At 48.7% G+C, this 21,658-nt stretch overlaps 1 protein-coding gene across 7 annotated transcripts in view; it reads left to right on the top strand.

The window, feature by feature from the left end:
* Nucleotides 1-21,658, top strand: part of cfap70 (cilia and flagella associated protein 70) — a 195,755-nt gene that overhangs the window by 122,315 nt on the left and 51,782 nt on the right. For all 7 annotated transcript variants that reach the window (XM_070900968.1, XM_070900971.1, XM_070900973.1 and 4 more), the window contains 3 exons: nucleotides 6,058-6,191; nucleotides 9,135-9,250; nucleotides 11,979-12,149. In XM_070900968.1, coding sequence (XP_070757069.1) covers nucleotides 6,058-6,191; nucleotides 9,135-9,250; nucleotides 11,979-12,149 — 421 coding nt within the window. The remainder of the gene's footprint in view (nucleotides 1-6,057; nucleotides 6,192-9,134; nucleotides 9,251-11,978; nucleotides 12,150-21,658) is intronic.

The following is a 21,658-nucleotide window of genomic DNA, read 5'->3' as shown; positions in this document are numbered from 1 at the left end:
TGCGACTGCACCTTAGCTGGATTAGCCCGGTAAAAGAGCAACATGGTAGTGCGAAACAGTAGCTGGACTAACAGAAAAAATAAGTATGGGTATTAAGAATGATGGTGTGGGAACAGGACAAGGATGGGGGCTTGACCATAAACTTCCTCTTTTTATTCCAGGTGGGATTGAGTAGTTTTATGGTCAGGGAAGGGTTTATTATTGCTCTGTCCTAGGGAAATAATTATTAGTGGCTCGGGAGAGGGTCTGGTGAATAACTTCAGCAGATATCAAACGGGCTTTTGTTTGGTTCCCCTCACTTGCCTCCAAATAACCTATATCTTAAAAACGTGGGTGACGCAGTATTAAACACGGTCTCCATCACTAAGTGCAAAGACTGACGGTACTGAAGCAGCAAGATGATTTTTATTCATAAAGCCAAAAATAAAGACCTTTTTTCTCAATATCAGCATGTGCTCTAACACAGATAGCACCTAAACAGGTGCTCTGGAAACAGTAGTTCCAGGTTTTTATGGGGACAGTCTGCCCTGATCTGCATTCAGTGCTGTTAGACTAAATAAGTGTGCAGATCCATCTAGTTTTTAAAAAATCAGGCATTAGGCTCCTTATAGCATATTTAAGGGACCTAGGGGCCGAATTGCTCCTTCCCTTAAGGCCTGTTACCGCCAGAAATCGGCGGTCATGCTATGGAGTGGAATGGCTGTCAATTTTTCATGGAATGGCCGCCATTTTGAAAATTGCCCTCCTGCGGTATCCCGGCGGTGACCCGCTTCCCCCCACTTCTGCCTCGCTGCTGCCAATCCACCGTAAGTGTCATGTATGTATGCTTGGGGTTACTAGCCACCAGGTGGCGCCACTGTTGGAGGTCATTGGGCTGTACGCACGTGTGTGCGGCCCAGGTATAAAAGGCAATCCATCATGTAATGTAATCACTTTGGTCCCTAATAAAGCAGAGCCAGGTGTGTACCTGTGTTAGTTTACAGTATTCAGTCTATTGAGTTATTACATACATAATATTTGCCGATGAGGTAACTTAAGAACCTTCGCATGCAAAAATGAGCACAATTGGAATTCTGGAGAGATTCATGGAGGGAGGGGACTGGGCATATTTTGTAGCTCGCCTGGACCAGTACTTCGTGGCCAACAAAATGGAGGCATCCACTGACGCAGTTAGCCGCAGGGCGGTCTTCCTCACGGTTTGCGGTCTGAAAATCTATGGACTCATAAAGAATCTTCTCTCGCCTGCAAATCCAACGGACAAGGACTATGAGGAATTGTGTGCTCTGGTACGTGACCATCTCAAACCAGAAGAAGGCATCATCATCTCAGGATATCGATTCTACAAGCACATTTGTTCTGAGGGCCAGGATGTGTCGGAATTTGTTGCAGACCTAAGACGTCTAACTGGACCGTGTAAGTTCGAAAACGCGTTGGGAGACATGCTGCGGGACTTCTTTGTAATCGGCATCAACCACGAGGTGATCCTGCGTAAGCTACTGACGGCGGAGACGCTGTATTTGAGCAAGGCCATCACGATTGCTCAGGCATGCATGACGATGGACAAAAACTTAAAGCAGGTATCAAAAAATCGGAACTCGGCAAGTACTGTAAACAAGATTGTATCGTCGTTTGGCAGAGCTGCATATGGCGGGGCCTACTCGACTGCGTATGCGAAACCTGTGGCTGCACAAAGTCCGCCAATGGAAATTAATCCGATTTCACCGTTTTGGCGTTGTGGGGGCAATCATCGGCCTCATCAGTGTCTGTTTAAACAGTACATTTGTAAATGCTGTTCGAGACTGGGGCATCTCCAACGCATGTGTCCGCAACTGAGCAAGGGTGCTGCGACACACCACGTGGAGGACGATGACCAGTATAGTGAGGATCCGGATATGCAATCCGAGATACCAGAGGAGGAAGTGTAAGGACTGTATTTGTTCCTAACAAAGAGCCAACCGATAAGTTTCACATTAATCATTAACGGTGTGCCGGTACCGATGGAATTGGACACGGGTGCGAATCAATCAATAATGAGCCAGAGGACATTCGACAAGCTGTGGGATACTAAGGCTGTGAGGCCTAAGCTGAGTCCAATCAATGCCAAGTTGCGTATGTACACTAAAGAACTCCCAACAGTGATTGGCAGTGCAATAATCAAGGTGTCGTATGATGGTGCGGTTCATGATTTACCGTTATAGATTGTTCCAGGCAATGGTCCAATGCTGTTCGGCAGGAATTGACTCGAAAAAATCAAATGGAATTGGAACGATATCAAATCGTTGTTGTCGGAGGATGATACTCCATGTGCTCAAGTGCTGAGCAAGTTCCCCTCGCTGTTTGAACCAGGCATCGGCAATTTCACGGGAGCCAAAGTGCAGATCCACATGGACTCGGATACAAGACCAGTCCACCATAAAGCTCGGGCGGTTCCGTACACGATGAGGGAGAAGGTCGAAATCGAACTGGACAGACTCCAGCGTGAAGGGATCATATCACCAGTCGAATTTAACGAATGGGCGAGCCCCATTGTTCCTATGTTGAAGAGTGATGACACTGTCAGGATTTGTGGAGACTACAAGGTTACGATCAACCAAGTTTCGAAACAGGATCAATACCCGTTACCGAAGGCCGATGACCTGTTTGCAACGCTAGCCGGGGGGGGAGTCTTTTACTAAACTGGATCGGACGTCAGCCTACATGACACAGGAGCTGGTCGAGACGTTGACGAAACTTACGTGCATCAATACTCATAAAGGACTGTTTAACAGGTGTCCTTTTGGAATTGGCTCAGCTGCAGCCATATTTCAGAGGAACATGGAGAGTCTACTGAAGTCCGTCCCTAGAACCATCGTGTTCCAAGATGATATCCTGGTCACAGATCATGACAACCACCAAACATCTGAACAACTTGGAAGAGGTTCTGCATCGTCTGGACAAAGTGGGACTCAGACTGAAAAATTCGAAGTGCGTCTTCATGGCACCGGAAGTCGAATTTCTGGGGAGGAAAATTGCTGCTGACGGCCTACGGACTCGAAAACCAAGGCCATCAAAAATGCACCCAAGCCTCAGAATGTGACGGAGCTGCGTTCGATCCTTGGTCTACTCAACTACTTCGGTAATTTCCTACCTAGATTGAGCACTTCATTGAGCACATGCTGCTAAGAAAAGGCAACAACTGGATTTGGGGTGCGTCTCAAGATGGAGCTTTTGAGAAAGCTACTAATCTGCTTTGCTCTAACAAGCTGCTGGTACATTATGTTCCGTGTAAGCGTCTAGTATTGGCCTTTGATGCTTCGTCATATGGAGATGGTTGCATGCTCCAACAAACTAATAAGTTGGGTAAACTACAACCTGTTGCGTGTGCTTCTAAAAGTTTGTCAAAGGCGGAAAGAGCCTACAGCATGGTAGAAAAAGAAGCATTAGCCTGTGTGAATGGGGTTAAAAAGATGCATCAGTACCTATTTGGTCTTCGGTTTGAACTGGAAACAGATCACAAGCCACTCATTTCATTGTTTTCGGAAAACAAAGATATAAATACCACTGCATCATCCTGCATCCAGAGGTGGGCGCTGACATTATCTGCCTATGATTATGTCATTCGCATAGACCTGGCACCGAGAATTGTGCCGATGCACTGAGCCGTCTGCCGTTGCCCTCACCAGAGGTGGAGACGCCACAACCTGCAGACCTACTGTTAGTTATGGATGCTTTTGAAAGTGAATGAACCCCTGTCACGGCTCAACAAGTTAAGTCCTGGACCAGCCAGGACCCGATAGTATCGGTTGTGAAATGTTGTGTCCTTAGTGGTGATTGGTCTGCCATACCCAAGCAAATGGGTGATGAGACCAAACCTTACAACCGTCGCAAAGACGAACTATCCATTCAGTCAGATTGTTTACTGTGGGGTAATCGTGTTGTTTTGCCGAAGAAAGGCAGAGAGAAATTTGTACATGATCTACATAGCATTCATCCCGGTATTGTCATGATGAAAGCCATTGCCAGGTCTCATGTATGGTGGCCTTGAATTAACTCTGATCTGGAATCATGCTACACTTGCATGCAGCTAAGTAAAGCACCAGCAGAATCGCCGCTGAGTCGCCACATCGACTTTGCAGGTCCCTTCCTGGGAAAGATGTTTTTAGTTTTGGTGGATGCATATTCCAAGTGGATAGAGTGTATAATCATGTCATCCAGTACATCCACAGCTACCATTGAGAGCCTTCGTGTCATGTTTGCCACTCATGGTCTGCCCGACATCGTTGTAAGCGACAACGGACCTTGCTTCACTAGTCTGGAGTTTCAAGAGTTCATGAAACTCAATGGAATCAATCATGTGAGATCAGGACCATTCAAACCCGCATCTAATGGTCAAGCAGAGCGTGCTGTCCAAACCATCAAGCAGAGTATGAAACGTATAACTCAAGGTTCACTGCAGATTCGCTTGCCATGCATAATGCTTAGTTACAGGACAAGACCCCACACGCTTACCGGGGTCCCCCCCTGCTGAACTATTGATGAAGAGAGGTCTCAAGACCAAGCTCTCGCTTGTCCACCCTGACTTGAACGATCAGGTTGAATACAGATGTCAAAGTCAGCAGTGGTATCATGATCACGCTGCCATGTCACGCGACATTTCTGTTAACGATCCTGTGTATGTACTAAATTATGGTCAAGGTCCCAAGTGGATCGCCGGTACTGGTACGGCCAAGGAGGGTAACAGAGCGTTTATCGTCAAGCTCAAGACTGGACAAACATGCAGGAAACATGTTGATCAGATAAAGCTGCGGCACACAGATGAACTGGAACAGTCTGAGGAAGACCCAATCATTGACCAACCAACTTCAGTCATCAGAGGACTCCGTCATCAGCAATGAATCTGGACTTTCAATCCCTGATGTGGTCATTGCCACTCCCATCAGATCAGCTATCCAGCTACCAGTCATAACAGACTCAGAACGCTCACCCAAGGCTGGAGTTGAACTGAGACAATCAACTCGGGAGCGGAAAGCCCTGGACCGTCCCAATTTGTAAAAAGACTGTTACTAATATCTTAAAAGAGGATATTGTCATGTATGTATGCTTGGAGTTACTAGCCACCAGGTGGCGCCACTGTCGGAGGTCATTGTGCTGTACGCACGTGTGTGCACTCAGGTATAAAAGGCAAGCCATCATGTAATGTAATCACTTTGGGCCCTAATAAAGCAGAGCCAGGTTTGTACCTGTGTTAGTTTACAGTATTCAGTCTATCGAGTTATTACATGCATAATACTAAGTGCGTCATCAGAGCACGCACCACCAATGTTCACTCCGAACGTGAAATTCTGCTGAGAAAATGTTGCTACCGCCGCTCGGTGCCACCAGCAGCTTTTTCTGTCGGTGCACTGTGCTTGCAGTGTGTTCAAAATGGCAGTGTGGCCACCTTTAAAGGGGAGGGTGCGCTGCCGCCATCTTACTTTTTTTTGTCGGCCGACAGCCAGGTCTGCCCAACGATTATGCCCCTAGGTTCGACCGGGCCGTCAACAGGTAGCTGGCACACCCTCTTGGGTGCCAGGCTGCTGGCCTAGCCGAAACTCTCCCTGGTGGCTCAGTGGACATAACTTAAAGAATCGCAGAGCTCGCAGTGGCTCTCCTCTTTAAATGAAGGGGAGAGACGTGGTGCCGCGCCAGCGTGATGATGTCATCAGCGCTACACTGATGACTGACGGCCCCCAACTTCTGCTCCTCTAGTGTACAAATCTCTGCTCAACGCCGCACTTCTGCCCCCATTATGACCGACCTCTGGACCACTCGGGGGAAAAAAAGCTTAAGAGTGGAATTTCGAGCAAGAGGCCACCGCATACACCATAGCGGTGAAAATAGTTCAAACAGGGTAAGTGTACCGCATTTCCGGTGGGGGGCAATTTCCACCCACTAATGTCTGTTATAGGATGACTCCAGGGATGCCTTTAGGGCACCTGAACTAAAATGGCGTTGGATGCTGAAGACATTCAACTATATTACATTGGGAATAGGTCACTGACTTAACTTACAGAATTAAATAATATTTTTTCTGTACAGAGATTGACACGCGACAAGAGCAATGCTGAACACTGGTATGACTATGGTACTTTCCATCTCCTGTTAACTGACTATGCCAAAGCAGAGGAGTGCTTCCGTGAGGCCGTTGCTGTAAACCAGGAGCATATATACAGGTCAGAGTCACGCATGTTAATCATGCTACACTTATTAACAATGTTTTATTCTGCCTAATAGTATAGCTGTGCGAAACAAAGTGCAGTTTGATGGTTTCTGATTTGGGTTTGGAATATATATGAGATGGGTGGTGGATGGAGTGATCATAGCGCTTGCTCAATGACGTCATTGGAAGGCTTGAACTATTTTGATGGTCGGGGCTCATTTCAGTTTGACAGGTAAGTTGCCAGTGCAAATCTTGCTGCTCCAGTCGACAATCTGGGCCCTGCATTCATACCGATGATGGGTTGGCGGGTGTGTGAGGGGGCTGGGGGATGACTCTCGGTCGCTCAGACCTTCCCAAGCACCAGCACATAGTTCAGCACATTGGGTGGTCTAGGTAGTGAGTTAGAGGTCTCTGCACAGGATGATTCATTCATTAGTGAGAATGAGCAGATACAAATTGGAAGGACAGCCCAGGAAAAGACTTGCAGGTGGGTAAGACCAGGTCCTAGCTAAGCTGAAGACAGAGATGCAGACATTAGGGGCCCATTCTTCAAAAGAAAAATGCTTCATGTGCACTAATAATTGCACTAACAAGGGAGTCAAGGGTTATGGGAAGCAGGCAGGGAAGTGGAGTTGAGGCCAAGATCAGATCAGCCATGATCTTATTGAATGGCGGAGCAGGCACAAGGGGCCAAATAGCCTACTCCTGCTCCTATTTCCTATGTATGACTACCTGTGTGGGAGCTACCACATGATGTCAGAGCGTGTGGATGAGTTCTCTACTGACTTGTGTGGGGTTCAGGCACGTAGCATCAACATTCTGCAGTCAAGTGTGCAGTCTGCTCTCCTGCAGATCAGTGGGGCTGCTGAGTCCCATAGCAGGGACAGTGGTGCAATGGAGGTGGCTCTCAGGATGACAGCATGACTGCATCCTCCACCCCCTCAACCAGTGCCTGCCCTGATGTCAAAAAGCTAGCTGCGCCAGATTGCCCTGGCAGCCGCCAAGATGCTGCAGTCTGCAGCCGGGCTGTCTTAGGTCTAAGCCCGAGAGGTCACTCACTGCAAGCATCTCATGAGCTCTTGGCTGAGCCACAGCAGCATTTCACCTCCCATGCTGCAGCCACTGGGATAAGACCACACAGGAGCACTGAAGTGGGAGAGAAATCACCAAAGTAGGGACTATAGGCTATAGGCTAGTTTGATGGCATTTGTCTGAGCCATTAAAATGATAAACCATTCCGAAACCTTTTTTTGCAGAGCGTTCCTGTCGTAGTTGCTGATCCTGCAATGATAGACACTTATATCAGTGTTGGTCTTTTGGGCAGAAGTGGCTTATTGGTGGGTGGAATGACTCACAGGGATGTTGCATAGGACTATTAATTTTGGGGGTGAGGAGGCTAGGATTGTTCAGCTGAAACAAGTTGTTCAGTGAACTGCTATTGAAGATGTCTGGCTGCAGCCTGGTGTTGGTGCCCTTCTGCTTCTTCACCCTCAATATCATCTGTGTTGTCTTTGTCATCTGGTTGAAAATCTAGTGGCAGCTCCATGTATTATGCCCTTTGCAGAGCAATGTTGTGCAGCATGCAGCAAACAACAGTGATACAGTTCGGCTGGCTAGCATGGCTTTCTGAGCGGTATTATGAGCCAGGTGTGTAGGGGATAGTCCTTGGCCCTAAGTAGCCAGCCTCTGACTTGCTGTGCAGGGTCAAAAGTCTGGGGGGAATAGAAGACTGGCACAATATGAAGGCTTCATTACAGCTGCCAGAAAAGTGGACACCAGCTGCACATTATGGAATGGAAGCCCTTGCGAAGGCAACAGGCTAATTTGCAGAAGCTCTCATGACCAAGTGTGTACAGTCATTGACACCTGCAGTGTCTGTGAACCTCGGAGCCCTCTGCTGCTGTTGTCCATGGCAAAAGTGATGAAAGTGTTTGCTGAAGCCACTTGCTTAATGCAAGCATGAATTGCAGACTGACTGATGTTGCTGATATCGCCTGTTGCAGCCTGAAAGGAGCTAGAGGCAAAAATGTTGAGGGCTGTTATTTTTACTGCAACAGTTAATGCATTGCCAGCTGTGATATTAATTTTGAGGTTTTGTTGTCAGAGGTGACATGAGTCTGCGGCACCCTCCCTGGAGAAGCGCAGCCTCCTTATGCACTGCTCCTCAGAAACTGGAGGGACTCTGGGCCTATTCACCCTATTTGGAGGGTGAGTGTAAAGTCCTTACTCAATGGCACAAAACCCACACGAGGCACATTCTATGGACAAGGTCACTCTATGACCTGAACCTTTATTCACAGGACCAAGAAATGATGACCCTGCATGGGGCCTCCCTTTATATACCTGGATGACCAGGTAAGGAGTGTCTCCCACAAGTTCACCTCCTGTGGTCAAAGTGTGCATTGCTTAAGTATATACAGTATTGCAGTGGTGTTACATAGAGGTTACATACATGACAGTGAGGATGTCTGCAAACTCCCCTCCTTGTCTGGATTCTGCAGCTCCTGCTTCCACTCCATGTGGTCCTTCCATCTGTTGCTGCTGCTCCTCTTCATTCTCTTCCTCTAGCCCGAATGGAGTGGTAAAAAGGATTCACTTCTTGTGGTGTAGCCAGTACTCCTTGAGCTTCCACAAGGGTTGCAGAAACGACTGCAGCCAAATACTACAGAGAAATGCAAACGATGTGTCCACTAAATGATTCCAGTGATCTACATGATAAGTAACAGATTTCTGTTCAAACATACTGTGTGGCAGATGAAGGATTGAAACATAAATCTATTTATTTGTGATTTCACAGCAAGTAGAAGTGTATGTACACTGCCATTTGACTTCACTGTAACCTTGATTCAAAACATATATAGAATGTGATTATTGAAATTGATACTATGTCTGAATAGACTTTACAGTGTTTATTATGATTTCTGCATTTGACTGAATCTGGTGATTTTATTTCCAGCCTTATTTTGTGTGGTATTCTAGCATGTTTGAATGACCATTGTGAAGATGCTGACAGTTTTTTTGAGAGTGCCAGGAGCTTCGAACCAAGCAGCGTGTTAGCTTGGACAATACAGGGTAATGCTCAATTCACAATCTAATTCACAATCATTTTTCTTAAAATAGCTTAAAAGACTTAGCATTAGAAACCACCAGATTCCTAACATTGATGCAGCTTTTTCCATATGATTTCTTATTACTACTGTGATTTAATTTGTACAGTAAAAAGATTCTTCAGTGTCAACTGTATTGTAAATACACACTGCAGATTGAATTTTAAATAAAAGTTGTCTGGTCAACTTGCTGCTAAAGCTCTCATGCTTTCAATGTAGTATGAGAAACCATTTATATTTAAAACAGGTTTATACTGTTTCTTTAGTGTGCTTCATAAGATAGTTTGTGACTAGCCAGCGTGATAGCTTACCCCTCTTTCAGTGTGTGCTGTACAAAATTGCTGAAGCTAGATATAATTCGTACAGTTTCTTCAGTTTGTTCATAAGACGTGTAGTTTGATCTTACACATGCACTCACTAGATGCACACAATAGTATACAAATTTATACATACACATCTGTATACATGTGTACACGCCAGAGATTTTTTTTTAAATTCGTTGCCAATCTTTCCAATTCTTTGTCAAATCACAAACGCCAGAGGTCACCTTGCACCTGTCAAGGATCACTCTGCGCCAATGCTCTTAGCCAAAAGGCCTAGAGCCCAAGCACCGTTCCTGGAAGTACTGCAATACCAGGTTCGTGCCATGGAGGTGGATGGGTCAAGCCCCCCCACCCACCTCCACACCAGAGATGAACTTGGAACTAATGGCATCAGTTTGCGTTCATTGTATTCGCATGAACTGTTTCAGATCAATTATGTTTGTGCTTCCTACTTTGAATAAGTGGAGCCATAGGTTTTTGACCTTAATTGTTTACCGCTCAAGACCTTCTAAATTGTATTGAAAAATGATAATTATGGTAAAGGTTGTAAATCTAAAGCTTGGATCAGATTTTAAATTTGGACTTAAGTTCCCCCCAACCCAATTGCATACATTTACATACATACGTTCAATTATGCAAGTGGCATTAACATCTATTTGTATATAATTACACACAGCCACATTATTCACTAACTTAGCCTTTTAGAGGTACATGAGTTGAAATATATGTGTGTGTAACAATCATTTATCGACTTTCCTTTGTTGACGTCTCAGTTTTGCCTCCCTTTCTAATACTTCTATACCTTCACACAGGGAGGGGAGGGGAGGGGAAGTGTCATTCCCTGGACAGAATTTGCTACATTCAGCAAGCAATCCAGTATCTCAGCCAAGAATTGCCAATATTCACTCAATGAAAATATGTGTCTTTGAATTCCAAGCTCATCTTGTCTCACCATGGACTGGTAAAACTCTGAGCAGTTTTGTGAGAATGCCAGCCTCCATCAGTCCTGCTAAGAATATGCAAAATCAACCATTGAAAACAGCTAGGTTCACATACCAGCCCCTTGTCAGTTTAGTTAAAAATTGCCAACACTCATTCTGTCATGTATCTCACACTACTGTACATAACTGTATCTTACCATGCTATACATGACTGTAACTAGAGATGACCTGTAACCACAAGCTTAACTTACCACCAGGGGTGCACTTGCAGGAGACACTGGATACCTGTTCCACACAGGTATATAAAGACAGGTCTCAGGCAAGTGAGGCATTCGAGAGCTGTGTAATAAAGGTGCAAGTCCTGAGTGACCTTGACTTCAGCATGTGCCTCGTGTGAGTCTGTACTGCAGGGACAGGACTTTACACATTCAATGAGAATAGATAGATTTGAATGGCAAATACAACACTTGCAAGTGACTTACCTTGTAGCAAGTGTTTAAAAATCGGTAATATCCATTTTCTTTTAATGAATATGGAAGACTGAAACTTGCGAAATGAAGAGATAAAGATCAGAATTAAATTCTGATGGGAGTCTGATCAGATGTAGGTACCACTCCCATGCTTTCATCATTTAAAGATTTAAGGAGCGAAATTGTCCCTTTTTATTGCCCCATTCGCCTAGGGGAAGGGGGGGCACTACCACCTCCTGGGAAATTGCGCGGGAGTTTGCGGAGGCGCTGGCTGCAGTTAGCGCCCTGGGCCACCGCGCAACTGGCAATGACTTCATCGCCGTGTGCGGCGACCCCTTACTGCCCTGCGCCGACCCCTTAACTCTCTGCGGGCCGCGAGTCTGGTGCACCCAGATGTCAACGCCAGCTTCCGCTCTCAGGGTGCTCCTTAAAGGGGAGGGCACCAGTGCCCCGGGCCGCCATCTTTTTTTGTCGGCCAACTCTCTGGTCGGCTCAACAATGGCGGCCCTAGCGTGATCCGAGCTGCCATCATGCAGTCCGGCACTCCGTCTTGGGAGCTGGGCTGCACGCCGGGTCGCACACTGCCCCAGTAGCCGAGAGGCCACCATTAGAGGCCTTGCAGAGTGTGCAGTGGCCCTCTCCTTTAATTGAAGAGGAGGGGCGTTGAAGCACGTCAGCGCTATGCTGAGCATCCGCATAGCATCTGCATAGCGCTTCCTATAGCGCCCTGGTTACCGCCCCCAAAGGAAGTGGAGCACACGAGATTGCGCTCCGCTTCCTTTGAGGGGCGGTAAGAGCAATTCTGTGGCGGGGCGGGACTTCTGCGCGGGTGCTAAAAGTCCTGACCCCAGAAGGTTACTACCCCCAATCCGGTCGCAGGGCAATTTCGCCCCCTTAAAGTGTTCATAACATGTAACTTAATCTAGTTCTAGTTTTTAATGGAATAATTGTGTATTCAGGGCTGTTCTATGAAAGTCGGGATCGTACAATTCTGTCCGAAATGGCCTTTGCAGAGGCTAAAAAGCTACAAACCTCAGCTGAAGCACTGAAAAGGTCTCTGGATGAAGAGTTCGCTGACAAGCTGAAGGTAACCGAGGTTCCAGCACGTGAACCGGAGAACGATAAAAAAGGTGAAAGCACATATATATATCACTCATAAGATTTAGTGTATCCTCCAAGGTGTCTGTGGGCACCACTCTCCTTACAGAGGAGCAGTATTTCCTGTAATATTGCACATGGCTATGTAGGAGGGAGAATGGTACTCTTTCCAAAAAATTATATTTACATCTTCAAATCTAGGCTATATGGTACAGCTGCTTAATCAGGCATACAACATGGACGGGGGAAGGTCCAACTTTTGAAAATTGAAGAACAGATAAAAGTGAACTTGGAAATGAACATTTATACTTTGAATTATAGTGTGTCATAAAACTTTGTTCTGCAGTGTCATATGGTACCAAAAGGATCACTATCTCCATGCCGGTTAGGGCTGCTAAGTATGCATATTTTACCATCAGGAGAATAGCAGCTTCTGCCATTCTTGTCATATTTTAATCACGTCGCAATGTACACCAATATGAATTAGTACATTTTGGAGTACAGAATAGTGAAAGGAAGTAAAAGAAAATAAGAAAGACTTGCATTTATATAGTACCTTTCACAACCTCAGGACATTTCAAAGAGCTTTACAATCAATGAAGTACTTTTGAAGTGCTGTCACTGTTGTAATATAGGAAATGTGGCAGCCAGTCTGTGCACAGCAAGGTCCCAGAAACAGCAATGTGATGATCTGTTTCAGTGATGTTGGTTGAGGGATTAAAAACTAGCCAGGGCACTGGGGAGAACTCCTTGCTCAAGTAGATCCTAAACAGTAACAGTGGAGGAACAGAGATTTAGGAATGCAGATACTATGAGGGCTGGAAATTGCGGACGGAGCTTTCCGCGAGCAAATGTCTCCGAACCGCAAGTAAACGCCACACTTACCTGGTGCCTCCGTACCTTTGAAAACTCGTGCTCCTGGGCCTGCAGGTGTATGCCTGCGTAAAGGCCCACGTATCCCAGGGGTGCACGCATGCGGTTTGCAAGCGTCGCTGGGATCATGTCGGCCAGTGCAACCATTCACAAAGGGGAATTCCCATTATGTTTATGGGGATTCCATTTATGTACGGAATCCCCTTGAGCGTAAAAGGAATATCCTCAGAAACGCTTTCCAAGACTGAAATAAAAATAAATCATCACATGGTCAAAATTAATTAAAATACAATTTAATTAAACATTTAAGACAAAAGTTAAGTTTTTTTTAAAAATAAATTTGAACATTTTTCAAGGGGCTAACAATAACCTAAACTATTTTTAAAGGTTTTTATATGCTAAATCATTAAAAAAAAAAATAATATTTACTTGCTTTTAGTAGGCATAAAGGTTTCATAGGCATTCGCTGGGCGTAGTTAGGTAAGTAGCCCAACTCTGGAAACCCGGAACTTGTGGAGCCCTTATAACAGCGTACCCGGTCAAGGGCCGAGGAAAATCTGGGCTAATAAGTATTTAAAAATGGGCATACAGGTAGAAAAGACCCTTTTAAAAACAAATCAAGTGTGATTCTGGGTTTCATATATTAAGGTATTATATTGCACATGGAATTTGTACAACATGTTGGTTGGACCAAAGTTGGAGTGTTATGTGCAGTTTTGGCCTCCCCATTGTAGAAAAGATATTAGAGTCATGGTAATGCTACTGTGAAGATTCACTAGAATAATCCAGGAATTAAAGGTTATAGTTAGGAAGAATGGCTTGAAAAAATTGGGATTTTTTTTTATTGGAACAGAAAAGGTTTTGGGAGATTTAAGGGAGGTCACTGCCAGCAGTCTCGTACCCCTAGGATATGGCTTAAGTGCCCAAACAAATGTAATGACCTCACACAAGTGATCAAGGTCAGTGAATGCATCTTCAAAAGCCGTTTCCCAGCAACTGCACTACTAGCCTCATACACTTCTCAACGCACAATGCCCCTATCACTCACCGGCCCACAATCTCCAGCAAACATGAGGCACGCCTCACATTCCTATCTTTAATTCACCCTCATACTCTTATCACTACTGCAAACCTCACACACACATCTCACAGCTTGAACCCACTGTTATTTAACCATGACAGCCACATCACCCAAACACATTACACCACACTCACTGACACACTTCCCTTTCTCTTACAGGAAAAGGTGGCGCATAACCAGCGCCAACAGAACTTAACCGGTGGGGGACAGGCTTGCCTGCTTTACCTCACCTCATGGAGGAGACAGTGCTGGCCATTCTTGACGGGCATGGCTGAACCTGTGGCTAGCAGCAGGGCTGAACGAATACAAGATGCCAGTATCTTCATACGTTATCCTCCTTTTCACATCTCACTTCCCCCTCATCCCACAATCTCTTGCAACCCAACCACACGTGGCCAAAATTTGTACAGTGAGAGCCATGCTGCCACATGAAATATCATAGAGCAGACTATTCGGGTGCTGCAGCAATGGTTCCGCTGGCTGGCTGCTCTGAAGGAGCCCTACAGTACTCACCAGAGCATGTGTCCCGATTTGTGGTGGTCCGCTGTATCCTCCACAACCTGGCCAATGAGGAAACAGCTTTTGCCACCGGGGATAAGGGTACTGGTAAACCCAGCCATGATGGCACCAGTCTTTTTTTTTATTCGTTCATGGGATGTGGGCAAGGCCAGCATTTATTGCCCATTCCTAATTGCCCTTGAGAAGATGGTGGTACGCCACCTTCTTGAATTGCTGCAGTCCGTGTGGTGAAGGTAGTCCCACAGTGCTGTTAGGGATGGAGTTCCAGAATTTTGACCCAGCAACGATGAAGGAACTGTGATATACTTCCAAGTCAGGATGGTGTGTGACTTGGAGGGGATCGTGGAGGTGGTGATGTTCCCATGCGTCTGCTGCCCTTGTCCTTTTAGGTGGTAGAGGTCATGGGTTTGGGAGGTTCTGCCGAAGAAGCCTTGGTGAGTTGCTGCAGTGCATCTTATAGATGGTGCACACTGTAGCCACGGTACGTCGGTGATGGAGGGAGTGAATGTTTAAGGTGATGGATGGGGTGTCAATCAAGCGGGCTGCTTTGTCCTGGATGGTGTTGACCTTCTTGAATGTTGTTGCAGCTGCACTCATCCAGGCAAGTGGAGGGTATTCCATCACACTCCTGACTTGTGCCTCGGAGATGGTGGAAAGGCTTTGGGGAGTCAGGAAGAGAGACTTTCGCCACAGAATAACCAGCCTCTGACCCGTTCTCGTAGCCACAGTATTTATGTGGCTGGTCCAGTTAATTTTCTGGTCAATAGTGACACCCCCCCCCCCCCCCCGCAGGATATTGATGGTGGGAGATTCATTGATGGTAATGTTGTTGAATGTCAAGGGGCGGTAGTTAGACTCTCCCTTGTTGGAGATGGTCATTGCCTGGCACTTGTGTGGCGTGAATGTTACTTACCACTTATCAGCCCAAGCTTGAATGTCTTCCAGGTCTTGCTGCATGCTGGCATGGACTGCTCCATTATCTGAGGAGTTGCGAATGGCACTGAAAACTATGCAGTCATCAGTGAACATCCCCACTTCTGACCTTATGATGGAGGGAAGGTCATTGATGAAGCAGCTGAAGGTGGTTGAACCTAGGAGGCTGCCCTGAGGAACTCCTGCAGCGATGTCCTGGGGCTGGGATGACTGACCTCCAACCACCAAGGGCAGTCACTCTCACCTCACCTCTGGAATTCAGCTCTTTGGTCCATGTTTGGACCAAGGCTGTAATGAGGTCTGGAGTTGAGTGGTCTTGGCGGAACCCAAATTGAGCATCGGTGAGCAGGCTATTGGTGAGTAAGTACTGCTTGATAGAAATGTTGACGACACCTTCCAACCACTTTGCTGATGATTGAGAGTTGACTGATTGGTGTTAATTGGACGGATTGGATTTGTCCTGCTTTTTGTGGGCAGGACAAACGTGGGCAGTTTTCCTCATTGTCGGATAGATGCCACTGTAGCTGTACAGCTTGGCTAGAAGTGCGGCTGGATCTGAAGCACAAGTCTTCAGCACAACAGGTTAGGGCCCAAAGCCTTTGCTGAATCCAGTGCGCTTAGCGTTTTTCTGATATAATGTGGAGTGAATTGAATTGGTTGAAGACCGGTTTCTGTGATGGTGGGGGCATCAGGAGGAGGCCGATATGGATCATCCACTCGGCACTTTTCGCTGAAGATGATTGTAAACGCTTCAGCCTTGTCTTTTGCATTCATGTCCTGGGCTCTGCCATCATTGATGATGGGGATATTCATGGAGCCTCCTCCTCCCGTTAGTTGTTTAATGGTCCACTACCTTTCATGACTGGATGTGGCAAAACTACAGAGCTTTAATCTGATCTGTTGGTTGTGGGATCGCTTAGCCCTGTCTATAGCATGTTGCTTCCGCTTTTTAGCATTCATATAGTCCTGTGTTGCAGCTTCCACAGATTAGCACCTCATTTTTAGGTAAGCCTGGTGCTGCTCCTGGCATGCTCTTCTACACTCTTCATTGAACCAGGGTTGGTCCCCTGGCTTGATGGTAATGGTAGAGTGAGGGATATGCCGGGCCATGAGATTACAGATTGTGGTGGAATACAATTCTGCTGCTGCTGATGGCCCACAGTGCCTCATGGATGCCTAGTTTTGAGCTGCTAGATATTTAGCCATTTAGCATGCTGGTAGTGCTACACAAAACGATGGATGGTGTCCTCAGTATGAAAACGGGTCTTCGTCTCCACAAGGACTGTGCGGTGTTCGCTGCTACCAATGCTGTCATGGACAGATGCATCTGCATCAGGTAGATTGGTGAGGACAAGGTCAAGTAGTTTTTCCCTTGTGTTGGTTCTCTCACCACCTGCCGTAGGCCCAGTCTGGCAGCTATGTTCTTCAGGACTCGGCCAGCTCGGTCAGTAATGCTGCTACCGAGTCACTCTTGATGATGGACATTGAAATATTCCACCCAGAGTACATTCTATGCCCTTGCAACTCTGTGCGTCTTCTAGGTGGTGTTCAACATGGAGGAATACTGATTCATCAGCTGAGGAAGGGCGGTAGGTGGTAATCAACAGGAGGTTTCCTTGCCTTTGCTTGATTCGAAGCCATGAGACTTGATGGGGTCCGGAGTCAATGTTGAGAATTCCCAAGGCCACTCTCTCCCGACTGTATATGTAATATATTTGCTTCATGGGTTCTTTGCTTTGGAATTCATAGCAACACATTGCTATTAAGAACCAGTTGGTTTATTAGCAAAGGTTTAACAATCACACTGCACATTACCAGTTCAACTATTTCAGTTGTGCACATTAAACAAATGACCCCTGCAAGGGGGTTCACACTCCAAAATAATTTTTTTTCCAGTGCTCCTTTTTTTTGGGGGGGGGGGGGTGGGGGGGTTTAGGGCACTAAAAACAGAAATTATGCAAGTGCCCCCTGGCTAAAAGGAGGGGGGGGGGCGGGTAATAAAACCGGCAAATTAAACAAATAAACTTTAAACTTAAATGATCAAATAAAAAATTTGGTTGCCGGGGCGGGTGATGATGCACTCCAGTCCTTCCGGCGCCCACCTCTCGCAGAAGGCCACGAGCGTACCGGTGGATGCCGCATGCTCCATCTCCAGGGACACCCTGGCTTGGATGTAACCGTGGAAGAGAGGCAGGCAGTCGGGCTGAACGACCCCCTCAACCGCCCGCTGCCTGGACTGGCTGATGGCCCCCTTGGCCATGCCCAGGAGCATTCCTATGAGGAGGCCTTCCGACCTGCCCGCTCCCCTCCGCACAGGGTGCCCAAAGATCAGAAGTGTGGGACTGAAGTGCAACCAGAATTTGAGGAGCAGCTCCTTCAAATAATGGAATAGGAGCTGCAACCTCGTACATTCAATAAAAACATGGAACACGGACTCTTCCAGACCGCAGAAATTGTAGATGGCCTGGGAGTCCGTGAACTAACTTAAAAATTTATTGCACGGATCTACTCCGTGCAACATTCTCCAGGCCAAGTCCCCAATAAATAGAGGGAGGGCACCCGCGTAGAGTGCACTCCAATGGGGACCCTCGCCTCCTCCGGACGACAAGATGGTGTGCCATGGCATGTCTGGCAAGATGGAGAATGTGTAACAGCAGTCTGTACAGGAAACCCCTCCGCGCAGAACTGAAAGGCACGGAGGGGAATTTCCCAAGTTGTGAGGCGCCGGCTCCCGAGGGAGGTTTCGGGGCTTGGCGCCAATGAGGAATTCCGTCTGGACTGGGGTCAGTTTGGACGGGATCTCCCCACGTGCTTGAGCCTCCTCGACACACCTAACGGAGTCAGAGCCCAGTGCTGTTTTTAGCGACTCGATGGCATTGGCCGCGCGCCGGACGTCGGCCCAGTTTAGGCGCCGTGCCAGCATGTCTGGCGCCATCCAGCCTGCTCCTCCGCCGTCGAGCAGGTCCCTGACCCTGGTCACCTTGCCAGTCACAGCCCTTTCGTTCGCCTGCCACCTAAAACCGCGGTCGAGGAGGTACGGATTCCTGAGCACCTGCTCCTGCAGGACAGCGGCCACTGCAGACGGGGGAGAACTACGCTTGGTGTTGACTCTGTTTCAGACCCTGATGAGTTCCTGGTAAAAGACAGGCAGCCCCCGCATGGCGGTCCTGACGCCCCCCTGGCTCACAAACAGAAGCTGCGTGTCGTAATTGAGGCTGTAGAGCTGCGGAAGAAATACGTCGCCAACGCACACCACCTAGGAGGGGGCTCGACGTAGAGGTATCTCTGCAGGGTCTGAAGTCGGAAAGTCGCATGCTGGGTGCTGATGCACACCAATGCCTGACCGCCCTCCCGAAGCGGGGGACTCAAAACAGCAGCAGAGACCACAAGCTGCTTCTGTATCTTGGTGACAAACGCAGGGGGAGGTGTCAAAGTGACCAGCCGGTACCACAGCATAGCGGCCACCAGCTAAGACTAGCACTCGCCCCCTGTAGGACACTCGGAGCAGTCCTGTCCAGCGCCCTAGGCGAGTGGTGACTTTGGTCTCCAGCTCCTATCAGTTTGCCGGCCAGGCTTCCTCGTCAGGGCTAAGGTAGACTCCCAGATAGAGGAGATGGGTCGTGCTCCAGGCAAAAGGACTGAGCTACTCCGGCAGGGAGTCCACCCGCCACTGACCCACCAAGAGTCCGGAACATTTCTCCCAGTTGATCCTGGTGGAGGATGCGGCCAAGTAAATCTCCTGGCACTCACGAATCCTCCGCAGATCAACGGGATCCTCGACCATGAGGAGCACGTCATCGGCGTAAGCCGAGAGGACGACTTCCACGCCCGGTCTTTGCAGAGCCAGTCCCATCAACCTCTTCCGTAAGAGGCGCAGGAAAGGCTCCACGCAGATGGCAGAAAACTGGTCGGACATGGGGCATCCCTGGCGAACCCCTCTCCCAAAGCGAAGGGGCGCCGTCAAAGACCCGTTAACCTTAATCAGACACTCCGCGGCGGCGTACAAAAGTCGGATCCGGGTGACGAAATGCGTCCCGAACCCGAAAGCGCGCAGAGTTCCGAACAGATATTCATGATCCACCCTGTCGAACGCCTTCTCTTGGTCTAGGGATAGGAAGGCAACCGACAGACCAGCCTCCTGGGAATGGTAGATCAGGCCCCGGACCAGATGGATGTTATCGTGGATTGTCCGGCCTGGGACCGTATAGGACTGGTTGGGGTGGATCATATGGTCCAGCACGGCGCCAAGGCAAGCAGACATCACCCTGGCAAAGATTTTGTAATCCGTGCTGAGGAGGGAGACCGGTCGCCAGTTCTTAAGTAGGCAGAGATCGCCCTTATTAGGCAGCAGGACGATGACTGCCTTGCGCCAAGAGATGGGCATCTCCCCGGTCGGCAGACTTTTCCCCCAGGACCCGCGCGTAGTCACCCCCCAAGATGTCCCAGAACGTCCTGTGGAACTCCACGGTCAGCCCGCCCAGCCCCGGGGCTTTTCCCCTCGAGAGTCGGTCGAGGGCACCGGTCAGCTCCGCCAGGCTTACCGGAGCTTCCAGATTTTTGGCGCCCTCTGGGCCGACCTTCGACAGGTCCTCCCACAAAACTCTACGCGCTTCCTGGACGGATCCGGAAAGAACAGAGCCCCGTAGTCGTCTCGGGCCCCGTTGCTGATGCCCTCTGGATTCGAGACCAGAGATCCGTCGTCGGCCAGCAGCGTCAAGAGCTGCTTACGACCCCCTGTCTTCTTTCCAGCGAGTAGAAGGGGGAGCCGCGATCCAGATCCCGGAGGAACCGTATCCGTAACATCATGAACGCGCCTCGGGACCCGACGAGCTGCAGGTCCTTCAGCGCGGCCACCTTCGCTTCGTACACCGTCCGCAGGGCCGGGTCCTTAACGACTTGACCAAGACGGGATTCCAAGTCGAGCACCTCCTTTTCCAGGCGCCCCACCCTGGCTGGCCGCCTCTTGGTCGACCCCCTCGCATACTCTTGACAGAAGAGACAGTCTGGAGCCTTGCCCACGTCCCACCATAACCTCAAGGAGGTGATGCCCCCCTGCTTCCTTCTCCAGTCGGCCCAGAAACGACGGAACGAGTCCTGGAACCGCTCGTCCTCCAGCAGCAGGTTGTTAAAGTGCCGGTATGCAGACCCCGTCCTCGCACGGAGCGAAGTGAGCTCCGCCCACACCAGGTGGTGGTTCGAGCACGGCACCGGCTGCATGGAGGCTGCCGGAATGGAGGAGACATACGTCCGAGACACATAAAGGTGGTCGATTCTAGACCATCCTCTTCCAGGCCTCAACCAAGTAAAGGCGCTGGAATCGGGATGGAGATTTCGCTAGACATCCACCAAATCGAAGGACCCGACCAGGTCCCTCAACTTCTCCATCGCCGTCATGCTCTGCAGAGCACTGGAGCGGTCCCACGCCTCGAGGGTGCAGTTAAAATTCCCCCCCTCCCCCCGCCGAGGATAATGCAGTCGCCGACGTCGACGGAGCCAAGAAGAGTGGACACTTCTTCGAAGAAGCGCGTTTGCTGCGGGCTGGGCTGAGTGGCGTACACGTTCACGAGATGAAGCGGCACGTCCCCCAGGCGAACCGTGACATGGAGCAAGCGGCCTGGCATAGGCTCCTTGACCCAAGATCTGCAGCTGAAAATGTGAGGCCAGCAAGATAGCCACCCCACAAGAAGTGGCAATGAGGTGGCTCATGCGGACCTCTCCTTGCCATTCCAGGAGCAACGTGGCCTCGTCTCCCGGAACGGTGTGGATTTCTTACAGGAAGCACGCCGCATATTTCCCCTCCCGCAGGAGCGAAAAGTTTCAAAATCTACGGCGTGCCTCTCTGCCGCCGTTGATGTTCAGACTGGCTATGGCTATCTTCATGGCAAAAGCATACTGCAACCTCTGACTTAATCTACCGTGGGGGGCCGGGGGCAGGGGGGGGGGGAGAGCGGAGTCGTTTGATGATATCCACTCCCCAAGCAACCCAGCGAGGAACGTTCTGAGCCGGCGCAGCTCAAGGCATTGCGGTTTTGATAAGGGCCCGTCTGCGGCCATGGTTTTAATGGCGGCGCGGACGGACCTGATGAGTAGCGCCGGCTCGGACCATTTGTCCAGGGCCAGATGGGCTTGATTGCG

This window comes from Pristiophorus japonicus, chromosome 15 (assembly GCF_044704955.1).
Source record: "Pristiophorus japonicus isolate sPriJap1 chromosome 15, sPriJap1.hap1, whole genome shotgun sequence".
Lineage (NCBI taxonomy): Eukaryota > Metazoa > Chordata > Chondrichthyes > Pristiophoridae > Pristiophorus > Pristiophorus japonicus.
This window is presented reverse-complemented; position numbering and strand designations above follow the sequence as displayed.